Source organism: Mytilus edulis, chromosome 7 (assembly GCF_963676685.1).
Source record: "Mytilus edulis chromosome 7, xbMytEdul2.2, whole genome shotgun sequence".
Lineage (NCBI taxonomy): Eukaryota > Metazoa > Mollusca > Bivalvia > Mytilida > Mytilidae > Mytilus > Mytilus edulis.
In genome coordinates, this window is record NC_092350.1 from 22,713,247 (window position 1) to 22,734,102 (window position 20,856).

The 20,856-nt window shown below is 32.3% G+C and overlaps 1 protein-coding gene across 2 annotated transcripts in view; it reads right to left on the bottom strand.

Annotated features, from left to right (window-relative positions):
• The window catches only part of LOC139481040 (uncharacterized), a 107,588-nt gene that overhangs the window by 79,667 nt on the left and 7,065 nt on the right, over positions 1-20,856 (bottom strand). The window contains exon 2 of one of the 2 annotated variants that reach the window (XM_071264075.1): positions 10,428-10,566. In XM_071264075.1, coding sequence (XP_071120176.1) covers positions 10,428-10,566 — 139 coding nt within the window. Of the gene's footprint in view, positions 1-8,508; positions 8,552-10,427; positions 10,567-20,856 lie in introns of those variants that run through there. The other variant, XM_071264076.1, reaches the window with a different exon arrangement.

A 20,856-nucleotide genomic window follows, 5' to 3' on the forward strand; every position in this document is an offset into this window, starting at 1 on the left:
TGCGAACGTGCGAGGTGCGAACGTGTAGGGTGCGAAAGTGTATTGGGCGCGAACAGACCTGATACCACATAGTCTGAACCCCCTTCTCCCACAAAATATTAAGTAAATAATCTTTTTGTTACTGTTATCAAAGGTCTAATGAAACTCAGGTAATTTCAAACATTTGTCACAGAATTCTAGTCAAACCGGCACCTGGTTAAATTGGCACCTGGTTAAATCGACACCTGATATAGTCAATTCGTCACCCATGTTAAATATAAATTTTAACAGTATTTTAAGCAAAAAGAGTAAAAATAAGTAAGGGGTTGCCAGAATTTTTTTCAGTATTTAAGCAAAAAGAGTGAAATACTAACTTTCACATTTTTGGGTGTTCATGTACATTTTGTATATATTTATTTTTCTCAACTTAATGACTTTTTTGGTGTATTTTTAATGATATATATATGAGTAGTCAAAATAATTATTACTTCTGGCAAGGCTTTTTTAATTTTATTCTGGGACACCTTTCTATGACCGCAAGGCTATGTTAATTTTTTTCGGGGACGCCTTCCTACGAAGCCTTCCTACGAACTTCGTAGGAAGACATCACAGAAAGAAAAAAAAATAGCCTTGCCAGACGTCATAATTATTTGGACTAATACATGAGATATTGGATATTTTTATGCATTATTTAAACCAGTTGAGCATTTTACAGGATTGTTTGTTTAATGCTTTTTAAACTTTACTGGAAAAAAAACACCTTAAATTTGCTTATTATTTGGCATGAAAGTTTAATTTATTGAAAGGGACTCATAGTTTTCCATTTTATTTTAATAATTGTCTAATTGTTAAAACAACAGCTTGGGTAAGGGCTTCGTTGTTTACCTTTATACACAACAACATAATTTCACTTTGGTTTTGTTGTTAACCTAAATACACAACAACATATTCACTATGTACTTGGTAACAGTTATTAATTAATTGAATAGAAAATATTATATTAAATATTATTGGATGCCGAATTGACGTCAAATAGGTGCCGATTTGACTAGATGCCAATTTAACCAGGTGTCGACTTGACTTGTACGTTTCAATTCCTCTGCGATCGTTTGCGGTATTTTCTTGAGAAAAACCTATTTTCCATCATCAAAGAGAAGAAGAAACTGCTTGAAAATGATTCTGGAACGCTTCATGATTGTTACAATAAGTTAAATTCACTCAAAAAACAATTTTAAAACTTGCGATGTTTAAACAGGAAGTTTCAAAAGCACGTGTAAAAGAAGAAATTAACCGGTGAGAGTGGAAATCCGTACATAACAGATATCACTATAGTACGACTTTGAAAGCAAAACAGTTCCATCCTTTTGTAAAACAGTCTTTAATATACCTATCACATTAATGTTTGAAGGGTCTTAAGCTTATTCAAACCATAAAAGTCGGTATGAAACACCAAAACGGAATGAACAATAACCGATTACGTTTTGTAGTTTACAAATTCTAAACTGGTTCCCGTCAAACTACAACACTTTGTTCGAGTGTAGTGGAATACAAGCAGAAACCAGTTAGTTTGTAAACTGGTTCCTGGCTGATTACTACACAATGACCTCTCATGCATAATGATAACACAAGCAAATTCCAGTTTGTATAGAAAATAGTAAATACGAAACCAAGCGCGGTAGGCAGAGAAATGTAATGAAGTTCAGGTCGCCAGTAATGGAACAATGACTGCGTCATTTTCCAAAAATGGGCAAAGCAGAAACTATTATAAAGTCAGCCTTTCTATTATGTCGATCCATTTGTATACTGTACATATGACATCTGTTGAACAGAGGTTTGGAGTTTGCATTCCAAAATGCAGTTGAAAACATTTGATTTAAAATATTTTTTTCTTGATAATTAGATTGTTTCATAATTTTACAATCTTATCTGCTAGGGAAAAATTAACTGCGACGAAAAATGGATTTTTTATGATTTTGTTAAAGCATCAACCCATTAAGGTCAAAGGTACAATAACCACAATAGAAACATAGTAGAAAAAGATGAAAATATGTGAATGTTATTTAACACGTTCTCATCTAAAATTAGAAATTCTCATATGCCACTTAACTTATTTTTGTGTGAAAAGGCCACAAAATTTGGGATTATTGATATATTTCGCGTAAAAAACTCACTGTATAGCATTAACAATATTTGTTTGTCATCTTTTGGCAAGATTTGTGATGATCTGTGATCTTTCTTTGTAAATGCGAACCAAAATTTCATTATTTTATCATAAACCTTTTTCATAGGATGCTAGAATGAAATATTTTAACACCAAGGAAATAGTTCAAGTAAATAAACATTAAAAAGATACTCATTCTGCATTTTTGTTATACTTTTATGTCATTTTTGAAATATATACATAACATAGCATTTACCCATCTTTATTTCAGATGTTTCAATGAACAGAATGCTAAATTAAGTCTTTTTTCTCTTACTTGTATTTGTCAGGTCTGTATGCCTGCATACCACCCTGGTGTATGCTAAAACCTCACTGTATGTGTATACTAGAATTTGTCAGGTCTGTATGCCAGCATACCGACCTGGTTAATGCTAAACTCTCACTCTATGCATATACTAGCATTTTTCTATGCATATATACTTATATTTCAGGTCTGTATGCTAGCATACCGACCTGGTTAATGTTAAACTCTCACTCTATGCATATACTAGCATTTTTCAGGTCTGTATGCTAGCATACCGACCTGGTGTATGTTAAACTCTCACTCTATGCATATATACTAGTATCTATCAGGTCTGTATGCTAGCATACCGACCTGGTGTATGTTAAACTCTCACTCTATGCATATACTAGTATTTGTCAGGTCTGTATGCTAGTATTCCGACCTGGTGTATGTTAAACTCTCACTTTCTGCGTATATAACTAAGTATTTGTCAGGTCTGTATTTGCATACAAATCTGGTGTATTTAGAACTTTAATATATTTATTTTGGCATAGTTAAGGTCTGTATGCCTGTATACGAACCTGGGATATGTAAACCGATTCTTTAAATTTATTTGTTTTTTTTCTGCTAGGAACTTGTATGCCTGCATGGATTCTAAAATTTTATTCTGGATTCATGTTTGTATTGGCAAGTCTGTATGCCTGAATGCTAAGTATTTACTGAGTTGTAACATTTCTTTTTTAAATTATGTTTGCATACCTCCCTTAGAAAATAAGGAGATGTGTAATCTTTCAGTCAGTTTAATTGAAGTCTGGAGCTGGCATGTCAGTTAACTGCTAGTAGTCTGTTGTTATCTATGTATTATTGTCATTTTGTTTATTTTCTTTGGTTACATCTTCTGACATCAGAATTGGACTCCTCTTGAACTGAATTTTAATTTGCGTATTGTTATGCGTTTACTTTTCTACATTGGTTAGAGGTATAGGGGGAGGGTTGAGATCTCACAAACATGTTTAACCCCACCGCATTTTTGCGCCTGTCCCAAGTCAGGAGCCTCTGGCCTTTGTTAGTCTTGTGTTATTTTGATTTTAGTTTCTTGTGTACCATTTGAACATTAGTATGGCGTTCATTATCACTGAACTAGTATATATTTGTTTAGGGGCCGGCTGAAGGACGCCTCCGGGTGGGGGAATTTCTCGCTACATTGAAGACCTGTTGGTGACCTTCCGCTGTTGTTTTTTTTTTATTTGGTCGGGTTGTTGTCTCTTTGACACATTCCCCATTTCCATTCTCAATTTTATTTTAATGATTGTGAAATGAAAAGGTCGAAGTACATGGATGTAAGGAATTACTTATGTATAGCCTTCAACTTCATTTGAATTTGAAAGAAAGCTCTTTTTAAAATTCTTAACTGCAACACTCAGGGGTTTATTCCCGTATACCAACCGGTTTTTCAATAAACCGTTGTTGATTATCGGCATACCAACATATAATCCTATACCCATTGGAACATAAAAGTTTGCATATTTGTTTGCCATTTTCAGTTCACGGTATTCTTGCATACAACACTGGTGTACGGTGAAAACTTATTTTTCTTGCATGGATACATACAAGCTTTAATTGCTTGTATACCAATCTATGTTTTATTGAATTGTAGTTTTACATACATTCTAGTATTGTCAAACAAAACTGGTGTTCAGTAAGTGTATGGTTTGCCCCCAGTCTTAAATGTATGCATATACAAATAAAAGTACACAAGAAACAGCATAGAAAACGAACAAAGTCTGAGCAACACGAACCCTAACCAAAAACTGGGGATGATCTCAGGTGCTCTAGAAGGGTAAGCAGATACTGCCCTACATGTCCAACAGTGGCACCGTCGGGTTGCTCATGTTTTAACAAACCCGATAACTAGCTTTATACAGTAAGTCAAATCCATGAAAAGGGAAGGGGATTGTAGTTATGACGTGAGAAACATATCAGCAATCATCTGTGAAACGGTTATTCCATAACGGTCAACCAAGTTGAACTATATACTATGGTAACAATTGTGTATACACTGGAGTTGTAAAAACAAATCCTTCAACCAGGAAAGCCAAAGAATTGATGCCTTTTCTAGTGAAGCCATGCATACATTATTAGCAGGAACAGCAAAAAGACTGGTGTTGTTCATTGGTGTCATAGTTTTCTAGGAAGGCATTGGTTTAACCTATCCAGTCACTAAGAAGTGTTACAACTAAATTCATAAGCAACACATAAATAGTTACATGAAAGGTATAGCCAATGATTGAAAAATGCTGAAACGAGAAATGGAAACTACATATTATATACATATATATATGCGAGTAAATATTTTACACTTCACAAATTTAACATTGATGTGGCGTGGTCAACTACAACAAAGATTTGATGTTCACTTATACTTAATTTGTTGAATGATCTTTTATCATGATTATTAAATATGACAGTTTGTACGGTACATGATGAGTTGCACAGTAGAATTGTAATAACATTTTGACGTTTATCAAAGCAAGGTTTAATCTTATTTAAGGACAGCGGTTCATAGCACGATTTTGTAAGAAACTTTTTGCATTGATCACGTATATTGGTGTAGTAACATGTTGTTTTATAGAGTTGGAACTAAGTAACGTTTTGTATTGGAATTTATAACTGTGAACCTGAGCTGTGAACCTTTTAAATTTATCATATATAATACATGTACTTTAACATGATTAAAAATGTGAACATTAAACAGACTTCGTTACTAGTATATAGACGGTAGTGAGCCTATATATATACGGTGAAATATTTAATAGCTATTTCCTTATGTAAACGGACAAGAAGGATTAGATCCCAGATACATATATCCAAAATAATGACTGTCCAAAATACACAGAACAAAGACCCATTAAGGGTTACATTTAAATCACAATTACTGATTTTTAAAAGTTTATATGAACTAAAGGTTCTTTATAGTGGTTGAATTGAACTCGTTCCCTTGAAAAACAAATTGTCGCCATGCATGTGATTGATTGAAGATCAATGAATTATGTCATTTCCTTAGTAACATTCATTTTTCCAATTTGAACACTCTTGAAATGTGCTGTTCTAATCCTTTTGCAATAAATTTATGTATAATTTGTTTGAATTACTTCTTTTCTAAAAACAAACTAAAAAGCTAAACAAAAAACGGTCGAAGCTACGTTTTCATTTTCATTGTATACATGTATTAAAATTGTAACTAAGGGAGCTACCATTTTATTTTTAGGGGGGGGGGGGGGCTAGGATGAAATTTGAAAAAAAATAGGCAGGACAGGTGTTTTGAGTGAAAAAAAGGCAGGGTGAGACACTTGCAAAAAAAAAAGTCAGGACGACAATTTAGGTAAAAAAAAGTCAGGATAAACTAAAAAAGAAAGGCAGGACTGAACAGAGTGAACATAAAAAGGCAGGACAGAGATTACAGCTAAAAAAAAATGCAGGACAAAATTTTTCATCCATAAAAATCAAATGGTAGCTCTCCAACACGTAATAATATGTAGATTTATAAAAAGTTTGCTAATGAAATCTCCTTGTTTTATTGGTCATTAACAATACAGGGATGAACCTTAGTGCTATTGTTGTAACATTAAGGGGCTTTATCACAACTATTAGTGAAATAAAGTATCTGAAGTATCTTAAAAAAAGATCTTCATAAATTACCTTGTTACAGTATTGATTTAAACAGTCTAGTGGCGGATTAGATATTTTCATAAAGGGGGAGGGGGTTCCTATATAATCAACCAAATGTTTCCCACAAAAGGGGGACAGGTACCTTTTGTATCCGCCTATGGGACCCAAGTTCAACACCATGAAAAATAAGAAATAATAATGTATAGCAAAACAATTTACGAAAAAGAAAAACCGGAAAAATATGAACCAATGACAACTTTAACAGTCAGAACCCTGACTTGGGACAGGCATATAAAGACTATATAGTGTGGCCGGTTTTAACATGTGAGTGCTCAGCTTCCCCCTTTTTTTTTACCTGGGACAGTTGTTTCCCTAAAAGTTGTAAGAATAAGACATGAATATCCAGAAGTTTCATAAGGGGGATGAGATAGGGAGGGCACTGCATGACTTCTTTAGAGATGGACGCTTCAGTACTGTTTCCCTCAATAAATCAACAAAAGTTTTCCCACAAAGCACTGGCATAGCACCCCCTTAGATTCTTCTTCTTGCTACATGTGTACATGTTAAAGCCGACCTCCAAAAAAGAGGGTGTTAAATCATCGGAAATCGTGAAAAAAGTACAAAAATGTACAAAAACAGCTGGGTTTACTTACCATAAATATATCCGCCATTCTGTTTTGCTTCTGGTTTATTCAAATCAAGATAATAGAGCGTATTTTTGTCCATTTTCTTCTCCGTGAGGGGAACTCCTTCATTGATCATTCAAATTGTTTACACTTATAAATGACGTCATCTAGATGGAGTGCGTGACTCCGCAGATAAATAGTCCTTTTTTCTTTGACTTTTTAATAATTACCAATACCAAGTATAATAAACAAAACAGGTTGTTTTGTAATCAATTGCTATTATTCTAATTAAGTGTACGGGTAAAGTAACTGGTGTAAGTCAAGGCTATCCGTCTATATCCTTCCGCTTTACGTCACAAGGTCCCTGACGTCATATAATTTTTTTGTCAACAACTTCGAACTTGGAACCTTGCACAAATTGTGATCGCCTCATTTTTCCGTAATTTTAATTTGCAAACAAAACAGATACCTGTTAGGTCAATAAAGAGATCATAGTCATGGAACTTGAGAATAGGTTTTCATTTATAGATTTACAACAGTGAACGCTTCACCGGTTTGCCTTGCAAATTAACGCTTCTGTTTACCAACGGCAGAAAATAAATAGGTCAGTGGAAGGCTTTTAGTTTTAAAAAAAATCGAAATCGGCAATAAAGTAAAACCACAACTATACTGACGTAAAGGATTTTTTTAAACACCCAGGTTCGTATGCTATCATACAGACCTCGTGAAATACAACATCTGATTCAATATTTGCTGTTCTGCATACACCAGGTGCGTATGCTAGCATACATACCTGAGAAATACAATGTATTAATTAAATGTAGACATTAGCATACACCAGGTACGTATGCTAGCATACAGGCCTGAGAAATGAGAGTTAATTTATGACAATTTAGTTCAGCATACACCAGGTGTTAAAATGCTAGATTCACGATTTCCAAGTGCTTGATAAAATAAAAATGTGTTTTTTCTTTATTTTTCTCTTTTTTGCATAAGTTTGTCTGATGAGCAATAATTCGACCTATTTGAGTACGAATTATGACAAATTACCGTTAATGAGAATTTCTAATTTTAGATGAGAACGTGTTATTTTCAAATGGCCATTGACAACAGCAAACACGGACTTAAAATTTTTTTTTGAAGAACTACATGTATATATATTTGGAAATTCTTCTAAAAGTTCACTTGCTATCAGTGGCGGATCCAGAACTTTTCATAAGGGGGACCCCCTGACTGACCTAAGGGGGGCCTGCTCCAGTCATGCTTCAGTGATTCCCTATATAATCAACCAAATTTTCCCACAAAAGGGGGGGGGGGGGCCTTGGATCCGCCTATGGCTATGGAAATTTTTTATCACATTTCAGGTAAAAAAGATATATTAAAAATTTTAACAGGGTATAACTATTTATAAGATTTATCAATGACATAGAACGTGTACTGTCAGATTAATGTAAAAAAAAAAAAAGTCCTTAATTCTTGTGCATGTTGTGACGTATGTTGACGGTTTTGAAAATATTTGTTTAAAATTAAGAAATATCTCAAGCTATTTTATTTTTTTACTTTGACGCATTAGGGTCATAGCAAAATTTAAAAAAAATAGCCGTTCAAGACGTCACAATTTTTGGACTATTATCCAATTTGAATTTATTTATTTTTGGTGGGGGGGGGGGGGAGCTTTAAGACCCCTTCTACAAAGCAAATTGGTATAATGAAAATCTTCAGGAATTCATGTTGTTAATGGAAAATGGATTAACTATTTTGCTAAGCTTAGACTACATTCTTAGTTGTACCATGTGCACTAGTACTGTGAAGCGGATGTTGTATACTTTTAAATGAGATGTACGAGAAAGGGGAAAGAAACTAATCGTATTGTGGCAAATAAAGAAATTTTATATTCCTTTGAAGTTCCAACTTCCAAAGCAAGGTTGTCGGCTCTCCGGACATTCCCGAAGTCCTGCGTTTAATTGATTACCGAGTTTATGAGCTTCGCCGCCAATCGGTCCTTGCTTGGAAGTTGACATCTTTCAACATAGCTATTAAGGTAGATGGGGTGTCTAAATCATAATCAATAGAATCATTTAATAATTTGCCAAAATGTAGTTCATATCTAAACTGGACCCCTGATGTGTTCACTTATCGCTACACTGACCTTCGGTGCGAAGCTATAGATAGAACGGCGGACCAGTTTAGTTCATATCCTGCTTGTTTAAAAACATTAATAAAAAGAATGGGTCACCGGACTTATTTTCACGCTACAGGTTGTTCAAAATTGTCAAGATTTTGTATAGATTATGTATGGAAAACCCATTTTTCCCCCATAAAACGCAAACCACACCATAGAATTTTGAGATAAAATATGAGAAGATAGCTTCAATATTATGCTTTCAGATAGGAAAAAGAAAAAATGGGGTCACCGGACTCGTTTTCTTGCTACATGTAAAAATGGGTAAATTCCTAACACATTCTATTGTAAAAGTAAGACTATCTGAATTATCTGCCCTTGCATTTGAGTTGCCTCCCCTTATTTGACAAAGTTGGAAAAAAATGAATTAAACAAAAGAATTCTTATTTTTGTAAAATACAATCAAAAATATGATCAAACATGGCATTTTCTATATCATAATGAAAATTCTTACACATGAATTACCTACAACTATAAAAATTTGCACATTTCATCAAAGATCTAGACCTTGTTTTCTAGTATTTCAAAATCCAAGATGGAGGAAGACACCCTATCTACCTTAAACTATATAGTTGATAAAATTGAGAATGGAAATGAGGAATGTGTCAAAGAGACAACAACCCGACCATTGAATCTAGAATCAATCTACTCAAAACATTCACAGTATATAAGAAACATGAAGTATCCACTTGAAAAAGTAAATCTATGGAAACGTCGCCATACGACGTGCACAAAGTCACCTTTTAAAAATGAGCAAATAAAAATGAAATTTATATTATATCACAAATAAATCTGATGCTAAGAGTTCAAGACACGAAATATGAATAAATAAATACTGTATTAAGTTTTAAAATAAAGTGTGTCGATGAAATAAAATTCCAGCAATAAAAAACATCCTGGAGTGATGCAAAATTGGGAGGGGGTAGGGTACTGACTATCCTTTCGGGTATAACTGTGCCGACAGCACTTGCCAAATCAATTCATACCCTGTTCTAACCAGAAAACATTGAAAAACATACCCGATTCTAGACAGAAATATTGAAAAACATACCCTGTTCTAGACACGCTCAAAATTGTAGAGCCTGTTCTAGAACGTATAAAATAGATGCTGTTCTAGACCCGGGTTCTAGGTTGTATCTTAAACAGTTAAATAAGCGATCCTGTTTTAGACAAATACTTTGTTTGAAACAATACCCTGTTCTGACCAGCAGGCGGCATGAAAAAGCATATTGTTTTGTTCTAACCAGCAGACATGAAAAAGGGACCCTGTTCTAACCAACAGGGCATGAAAAAGCGACCCTGTTTTGCGGCACACTTAAATATAAGAAGTAACCCCCACAGTTAACCAATTCTAATTATGAGTAGATGGGAGACATACTCGTTACTCGTCGCGTGTACATTCAGATTGTGCACAGCACTCCTGTATATTCTATTACACTAATAATTCAATATTTCATGACTAGCAAATTTGCATGTAACCATGGTAACGTTAGTATTCAAAATAAGTAATTTCCTTATTATGCTTACATGCTATCTGTACATGTCCCGAGTTCTACTAATGAAACTGACTCATACCGACATGTACATCCAGAACAGGATTTGCCCCAACTGTCTGGCAGGTAAGGGTCGCCACTATCGTCTGACCACATTCCATTTTCTGAGTCATCTAAAAGGAGAAAAATGCAAACTGTATGATTTTTTAATTGGTGTTTGCAATGTTCAAAATATACTGTTCAATATAGAAACGTTTTCTACGTAGAACCAGGTTCATATTGTGTACTCACGGTTTTCAAATTATGATTATAAACCGATGCAAACTAACTACAAAAGAGTCAGACGAGTTTAAAGGGAAAACCACGAAAATATCATCAGACTCAAATCTATGGTGGGTTCCAAATCTATGGCAGATTCCTAATCTATGGTAAATGTGACGCCATGCCATCCCAAATCTATGGCAGATTTTTTACAACCTAATCTATGGTAAATGTGACGTCATACCATCCCAAATCTATGGCTTGTTTTGTACAACCTAATCTATGGGAAGTTTTGTTATTTCCTAATCTATGGCGGATTTATGTTATTTTCAAATCTATGTCAAATTTTGTGCAAATGGAAAACAATGCAGTACTTTTTCGACCAATGACTTGTATTTTTTTTAAGCAAGTGAAAATATACGACTATGGGAAGTTTTGTAATTTTATAATCTATGGCGGATTTATGTTGTTTCCAAATCTATGGCAAATTTTGTGCACATGGAAAACAATGCAGTATTTTTTCGACCAATGACTTGTCTTTTTTAAAGCAAGTGAAAATATACGACAACGGGAGCATGTCTATAAACATTTGTGAAATAAACATTCCATAATAGTCAACCAAAAAAAAAAAGTTAAATTCATATACCTTAATAATAGACTTCAAAATTAAAATGATGAGCTCTTCAAAAATAAACATTTTTTAATCTGTGCATGGTACCTGCTTAACCCATTCATTAAACCAACTAATAAGTCTTTTAACAAACAAGAAGGCCACTTTTTATAAAAAATAAAATTAAAAAAATAACAAATAAAAATAAAGTTTGAATTTTAAATAATATTTATTTCAGCAATATCGTTAATTATTACATTTTTTTAATTTGATGACTATTTAAATCAAATTTGTATCCTGTAATTTTATCTTTCACTTTATAAACTGTGCCAGCCGTAGACAGTAAACTACTATTAAAACTCCTTTTCTAAAATACGCGGTACTGAAATAGCGGTGCATTGACCGGTACAGATGTTGTTCCTCTTCGGGATAACAAGTCACATTTTCCTTTAAACAGGCTCCCTCAAATTGTTGTCAGGGTAATACTTTCATCTTGAATGGTATTAAAATCTATGGGTTCCGCCATCGTTAGCAGCGGCGAAGATGTAATATGGCGTTATTCAAATCAGACGTTTTATGTAACTCCTTCCCTCAAATCTGCCATAGAATTGTAGAAAACAAAAATCTACCATATATTTGAGTTGTTTGGCGTTTGTAACGTCACATTTGCCACAGATTAGGAAACTGTCATAGATTTGGAACCCGCCATAGATTTGAGTCCTACATGTATACAAAACACAACATGAAAAATAGGGGGGAGGAGGGGGTTCTCAGGTGAACTCAGATAGGATAAGCACATATGCTCCTGCTACTGAAACTTGGCCTCCATGTTGCTCATGACAATTACAAAAACGATTATAAATCGCACCCGGGAATGTCACAATCGAAGAAAAAAGGACAAAACGGTGGCTATATAAATCTGAATATAAAAATTTATCCTTGATATTGGATATTTCATTACCGAAGTATTATAAGTCCGCAAAAACGTTCGTATACTCCATCCAAACCTAGAAGTAAGCGTTTTAGGACCTACTTCGCACATTTAACCATCTCATACCTTGCCGATATCTATCCCAGATCCAGAGGCCATTCAAACTGCCTTGCCTTACTAGAATGACCAGACCCTCCATACCAACCCCAACACCAGGTCGGAACAAGGGAAAAGAACAGCAGATCCAACACAGCAAGAATAGGTAATTCTAGTCCGTAATATCTACCACGATAGCCGAACGATAACACCAAACAGCAGTCAGTCAGTGAAACGCAAGCTCTGTGATATGGTATCAACTTTGAGATTTATATGTAATATGCAGGGGGTACTGGATATTGCTACGTTGAATTGGAATGTTCACAATTTGAAAGCTGAAATCGTTATTTTTGTTGTAAAATTTAGTTGTACCGACTCTTGTTGTCAGCTTCTAGATGTAAGTCAAAATATGAAGCAGACTTAACTGCAGGTATCCTTTATTTCTAGTCCAATAGGATAGACAAAATTAAATTCATAAAAACACCGAACTAAATGGAAAATTCAAAAAGGGAAGTTCCAAATCAAATGGCAAAATCAAAAGCTCTAACACATCAAACGAATGGATGTATTCACTAATAGATTCGTTAATTTGCGTTCTTATTCTAAGATAAGTTAATTAAGCTCCCTCTGCATCAATAAATACCACAGACGGGTTTGTTCTATAGTAATCATTTGCTTTAATTTTCTGTGTTGGTATTGTCATTAACCTATTAAGACAGTATTATTTCTGTCTGTCATGGCTTTGTCTATCCTTCTTGTTTGCCTTTCAAACTTAATAGTTCGATCATTTCATATAATTACTTAATCAACTTTCAATTACGAATTGTGTAAAGGTTAGACAAGAGAAATAAAACAATGTACTGTGATATATGAAACAGCAGAGCAGTGACTATGTAAATGATATAAACGTTTATTTTCTTATTTTGAATACATTCCAGCACATATTTGAAGTAACTGCAAAAATAGATAAATTTTACCTTTAATTAAGAGCTCGTTCACCTTTAAGAAACTCTGGGATCATTTCATAAAGTTTTCAATTTAATAAACGGTATCTTAACACTCAAAACACAAATGAAGAGAGGTAAATTAGGATCCAATCGCTACGATATTTGCAACAATAAGAGGTAAATACAAGTATCTTATCACATTCCACCATTCATTTTGCGGTTTTATAAGACTACTAGTCTCCAACACTTTACCAAATGTGAACACATTTCTCAAGGCAAAGCCATATTCGTTAAAAAGAAAATTGAATTAACAACATAATGATGGAAACAAAACTAATTACGATATGAATAACATTTTATAAACTTGAAATTAAGTAAGGTACTTAATAAGGTAGGCTTGTCTCGATTTAAAAGGGAACCCACCATTTGACAAAATGAAATATGCAGATAAGTCATAAATGCAAAAATGTGATCGGGATTCTGCCTTGCTCAAAAAGAAAGTACCTGTAATCATAAGTTTTACATATATATATAAAGATCAAATGTATTTTATATGACTAAGAACACTATTTCTTGTTTTCAACTGGTTCAAAAGTAAGTGGATTGGGAAACAAGTCATTGCAACTTATATTAATCCCTTTCAACTTTGCGGGTGCCAGTGCTGCCTTGTAGCGGCATAAACTACAAGGGTGTCTTTTATGTACAAAAGATATATTGCTCTGTCTTAACACAGGTCAGCCATTTATCATCCCCTTCCGACAAACTAACATCGGAAAATTTAGATTGGTTTAGAGGTTCAAAAATGAATGATATATATGACTAAATGTGGAAGTATTTTATGGAATAATTTGTCTCAAATCTTACAAAATTTAAATCCTGTTTAAATAGAGGAAAAATTATGACAATAGTATACATTGTTTTCAGGGATTAGCTTAATTCCTTCTTTTGCATTTGCACCAATGAAAGTTCTATAATATTTCAATAGTGGAATTTTTAACTTCTTAAAAATTCTAAACAGCTGATGATTAAATCAAATGAATCATCTCCTTGAAAGAAGTTCTTATTACATATATGTGTTAATATAACAATAAGGTAATTGTTATGTAGCGATAACATTTAAGTTAATCAGTCGTTCATATATATTTCATTTCCTTAATTTTATAAAGTGTAATCGGTTCTATTATTTGATATATGTATTACTGATAAAAACGGGTACTTTCTACTTAAGGTAGCTAGAAATTTTCCGATCATAACTGTAGTACAATTGAGATGTTAAGCTAGCTATAAAACCAGGTTTAGTCCACCATTTTGCACATCTGAAAATGCTTGTACCAAGTAAGGAATATGACAGTTAATATCCATTCGTTGATGTGTTTGAGCTTTTGATTTTGTCGTTTGATTAGGGACTTTCTGTTCGGTATTATTGTTTTTAAAACTTTTTATCACATTCATCTGTATTTTATCTGCATGGTTTATCTGTCCATTATATACATGATTGGTGCCCATTTTTGGATCTAGAAAAGCTCGCCCAATGAAGTACTCGACTTCATCCCAAATTTATCAAATTTTGTTCTTTTTCATATTTTTTATACTTTTTTTTCATTTTGTTTATAATTAATTTTTGGTGCGTATATTTTTACGATTATTGCTTTGTCTATCTTTTGTTTGTTTGTTTGTTTGTTTGTTCACATGAACTGTATGTATTGGTCCCCTCGAGTTCGTTTCTGTAGGTAAGCAAGCTCTTGATTAAAGGTGTAATTTATGAATTCGTGCAGTTACTTTAAATATGCGCTGGAATGTACTTGAAATTTACATTTGCACTAATGATACTTCTATAATATTTCAATGGTGCGTTTTTGAACTTTTTAAAATTTTAAAACTGCTGATGGTTAAATCAATGATCAACTGTTTCCGATTGTGAATCAACCCATAAGAAAAAGTTCTTAGAACATATATGAGTTAACAATGGAAATGTTATGAAGCGATAATCCTCATAATATGTCTTTCATTTGACTTTTATTTCTTTAAATTAATAAAGCGTAATCAGTTCTTGATGTTTATATATGTAGGACTCTAAAGTGCGATAGGACGTTAAAGTACGATGGTAACGCTAAAGTGCGATGGTCTACGCTAAAGTGCGATGGTTCTATACGCTAAAGTCCGATGGTCCGCGAAAATATAGACGTTAAAACGTAGTTCGATTATGACGTTAACAGTCGTTTACTTTAGAGTTCTACATATATATTTTTTTTTTTAAAGTTTTCACTAATAAATTGTTACTCCTCCGGGTTTTTTTTCCTTCTATATACTAATTTTCGAGCTATATCAATATCTGTCATAAACCAATTAAACATAGGTTAAAATGTGTTTGATATCTTGTTATTTTTATTTTAACTTTTTACATAGTTTAAAATTTATGATTTATCATATTTTTCATTTTGAAAAGACATTGTGTTACAGCCAAATACTTTTATTTGAAATATTTTTCGCATAATCAACAAAATTATCATTTTCTTCTTTTCAGTAGTTTTGATGTGTTATTTCATCTCTTTTGAACACATATTTCATTGATGATGATATTGTTATTTTGATGAATATCAACCATTAACATTATGAAGGACAGTATTTGCTTTTATATATATTACAATCACTATATATGCCAATGATAACAAAATCAACAAGAAAACATTACTTTTATATACTAGAATTCATAAATAGCTAAACAGTAAATTTGTCTTCACTATTTTCGGCACTACTTTCGAGTCTGGTTTCTCTTTATGCTCAACGGGAATATACTTGCACTGAAGGAAAGATATATTTTATGTGGAAATAACGCATTTGATACACTTAATCTAAAGCCAGGTGTCTTTGATGATATTTTAACACACTAGTTTGGAAGCTAAGCACATTAGTCCAGAACAGTCTTAATCCTGATGTCTTGGTTAAAAATATTGTAAACGTTATAAAAAAACAAACAAAAAAAACAACAATGTAATTGAAAAATTACCATATTTATAGAGGTTTCTTTTAAGAAATATAGAATAGGTTTTTGACTATATAATTTGCAAACATAAAAATTGCTCTTCACCAGAAGAATAATTGTTGGCTTACCGGAATTGTAACTTATTCCATGAGGGGTATACCTAGCGTTCCAATAAGAATGTGCAGTCCATAACTTTTCACCAAAGGTAGACAAAATAACAAGCACAACGCCAGTCGATACATTGCACACTATAATAAAAGGAAAGTATTAAAAGTGTCAAATGAAGGTTAGCTATAGTAAAAGGTCGTATAGTGGCCCATTGCACCCGAGTAAATCCAAAGTGCACAGTTATTGTATTTAAATCGTAAATTTCCAAACTAAACAAATCAACATTTGATTTAAAGTTACATAGGATATTTAAATTTGAAAACTAACTCTTATTGTTTATTGCAGTTAATAAAAGTAAATCCTTGATAACAATCACTTTTGAATACATTTTTGTGTATCCTAGTTATCATTTTCTTGTATCTGATAGGTAAATTGATAAAAAAAAAATAGAAATTTACTTGATAACTGTTTTCCTTTCCTATTTAGTTCACATTTAGGGAAGAATATTGGTAAACGTTTTCAAATTAACACTGTTATACTTTTTTTAAAGTGTGAAATGCAATAAATCAGTGTTAATACATATTTTTGTATGTAACAGGATTTTGAAATTTTGTGGCAATACCGTATTTTTTTGTTTATTTCATTCATTTATTGGTCTGTAAAACAGTCGATTATACTACTCTTGAAGACTTGAAAGTAAATTTGTTTTTTATGCAAGTCGCTTGTTTAACTTATTTCAGTTATTGGAGCGGTTTAAGTTAAATTATTTATTCATTTTAGACAAAGTAACTTAAGTTAAGGAAAAACGTTCATAACAATCACTCAACTAAACGAAACCTGTCCTAATGCAAGATATTACAAATAATGTTAGTTTGCAATACTTTATAACATATCTCGAAAACAAGCACATTGACGCCTATATGTTTTTTGCTTTTTGATTCCTCAATTAATCCCCTATTAATATATACTTATTTTATGGAAAATTCTTTATTTTGAAAGTGAGCAGCAAACAAATTTTTTCTTCATATTTGATGACTGCATATTCATGTATTTGGGAAATAAAATTGTAAGAAAAAAATCTTACAGAATATTAGGATTAATGTTAGTAAAGTAAGCTTTTAAACAACAACCAAATGAATTAACATGGATTCCGTAGAAAATGTTTGAATAATATCACTAATTACCAATAGTTATCGAAATGTACGACGTGAACTTCCTTGTCCGAGAAAACGGACAAGATTATCACGGATCATTTCTACCAGGTAATTTAATGTGTTGAGAAATATTTATGCCACTCCTTGTTTAATAAATTATCAACCGTTTCCCCCCTTTAAACGCGTGAGTGATATGACACTTTCAAACACTTCAACATTTTAGGTGGGTTTTTTTAAAGAGACATTTTCATTATTTGATTGATTATTATCTTCATATTCTTGAAAAATTAGTATTTAACAAAGTCACCAGGCTTAAAGTTTGATATGCCAGACGTGTATTTGCCATTTTGATTATATTCAATAAAACGTGAAAATAAGTTACTAAAACATACATACTAGCTATTGCTTTCGCCATGGTTCCTGTTGATAAAAATCACATTTTTTCTATTTTTTTCTATAACTAATATTTCAATAAGTTGATTATGTACCACAAATTGCATGAAGGGAAAAATTCAGACTTTAATAGCAGATTAAAAAATTTCACCAATACACTATAATTTTTTAATGAGACATAGTGGATATGTAAATAAATTTTTTGAAAGTAATAATCATGTAAGAAACATACTTTGATTATCTTTTTATACTGTTTTTAAAGTAGTGCTTTATAATATATTAATTACCTTACATGTATGTTTCAGAAGAATCTGTTAGTTTTATTGGATAACAATGCTTGTGCGTCATACTAAAATTCACCTTCATATCCTTTGAAGATTACATTCATGATGACACGTGCTATCACAAAAAGGTGCACAGGTTATGCCGTGAACATGGTAAATAAATAAATAATAAAAATCAATTTTTCATGATCATAGCGAAAAAAATGTTATTTTACGTATTGAATGCTTCCACGCTTCATTTAAATCGTACTGCGGTCAGCCCTTTTACACCCAAATGAATTTACAAAAAGAAGCATTCAATTCTTAATTGGAATAACTCATCCTGACAGATTATGACATCTGCGTCATAAGATTTATCAGAGGTGTTCAAATCTAAAATTTTGAAGGCCAAAATCAAATTTAAAGGAAATCAAAAACATCAGAAAAGAGCAGTATTACATAGGATTTCCATTGTTTAACCCGTTAATTTTTTAATAAACAACTTGAATAATTTTTGTTTTGTGTTAGAGGACTTTGTTTAAGAACATTATGTGACAAAATTTAATATTTGACATTGCACGAAATAGTTCAAAGTGTAATTAAGATGAAAAAAAGTTTCAGTCTGTGATTAATTGTACACGAATCCAATAAAAGTAAACACTGTTTTGAAAAATATTTTTATGTTTCAGCTTCGAAACAACCAATAACAGATTCCGTAGAAGTAAATTGTTTAAGATGAATCTTTAAATATGGAAGAAAGACTATTTCAAATATCAAAAGCTCGTCAAGTCAGTTAATTGTAGTTATATGGGATAGTTTTAACCAAAGTTTTGTAATTTACAATATTACATCCCTATAAACTGTAATATATTAAACAAAACATTGTTCTGTTTGAAACAGGAGATGGGTTGAAAAAGTGTTATTTGAAGTAAATTTGAAAATAATACTGATGACGGCGTGAAAGTGTGGATAATGTGTTAGATGAATATAAGAATAGACAAATGTGTGTTTATGTTTTATTAATGGATCATTATCAAAGTACTTTTCCTCGTTTATTTATTATTTTCTATTGAAACAGCAAATACAATGGCGTTTTAAATGAAGTTTATTAAATGGTTCGACAATTTTATTCCACTATGCTTAATAGTTTTAAGTTTGTTAACTCACAAACGAAAACAATATTTGGTGCTGTCAATAATACGAATAGAAAAAGAAATTACGACTTTCATGGAATGTATTTTTTTTCCATTATTGCTTCAAATTGTACAAAGTCATTAGTGTAAGTACAGAAAACAATGCTGAGTTTGTTTCTATATTTGTGATTAAACAACTTATCAATTGAATCGAATTAATTTATATGAATAGTTACACAGTATAAATTAAAAATTTTGTTTAATAATATGTATGTACTTTTTATTACTTTTGCTGTTCGTGTGATTTCGGCGTAATCCCTATCGTTTTTGTAATGTTTGTTCTTCAAGAATAATCTGTAACTTGACGTCTGATATATAGACCGATATATTTTTGTATATTCGTTGACGTATAGTCTTGGATTTGACATTAATGTATGAACCTTGAAATATTATTAGATCTGACGTTATTTATCTGTCCTTGCCATAATGTGTTTGTTTGTATATTCAATAAAGTGATCATTTTCATAAATTTCCTGTTAACAAAACTTGGAATTTATCGAAAAACCTAGGATTTTCTTATCCCAGGCATAGATTACCTTAACTGTATTTGGCACACTTTTTTGGAATTTTGGTTCCTCAATGCTCTTTAACTTTGTACTTGTTTGGTTTTATAAATATTTTGATATTAGCGTCACTGATGAGTTATGTGTAGACGAAACGCGCGTCTGGCGTACTAAATTATAATCCTGGTACCTTTGATAACTATTGTAGCTTGTCTTGAAATATTTGTCCGTATATTTCTAACGTATTGCAGTGTAACATTGTCTGTTTCTAACTTGTCTTACGTCAGTTTTGAAATAAATTGTAAACCGTACGTCACTTAAGAGAAACGAATACTGTATAGTAAGCCATTGAAACCCCCAACATTACAAAATGTGGAACAATTCAAACAAGAAATAAGGCCTCATTTATTAAAAACAGTGAACACACAACAGATATGACAAACATAAACAAACAAGAAACACTGTATAACAGGCATGGGATATGCACATTAAAATGTGTCGGTTAAATATGTTTGTGAGTGCTCAATGCTTCCATTACCAGCATGCATACAAACTGAACACATTATTTGGAATTGATTCAACTCGTCAGATTTCAACGCAAACACACGAACAAAAAATACCGATTTAAGAGTAATTGCAGCCACTGATAGCTTGTGTTTGTCAGTCTTAGATTAGCTTGTGTTGGTCAGTCTTAGATTAGCGCTTGTGTTGGTCAGTCTTAGATTAGCTTGTGTTGGTCAGTCTTAGATTTTTATGTAATGTTTTGTTGGATGTTGTTTAAAATATTCCACCTCTGTTTTAACACAAAGAAAAAAACACAAAGTAGGAGTACTCGCAGCCATCAATATTCCAAGACGAGCATGACCATAATTGCATTGTGTTGAAATGAGACACAAATGAAGTTTTCGTGCCTGTACATCAATACAGTTTTAGCTGTGTTGAAATAAATCAAAACAAAATCAATGTCTTACAAATAAAAAAACTTAATCAAAGATCTCACAACAATGTTAAATAGATAATC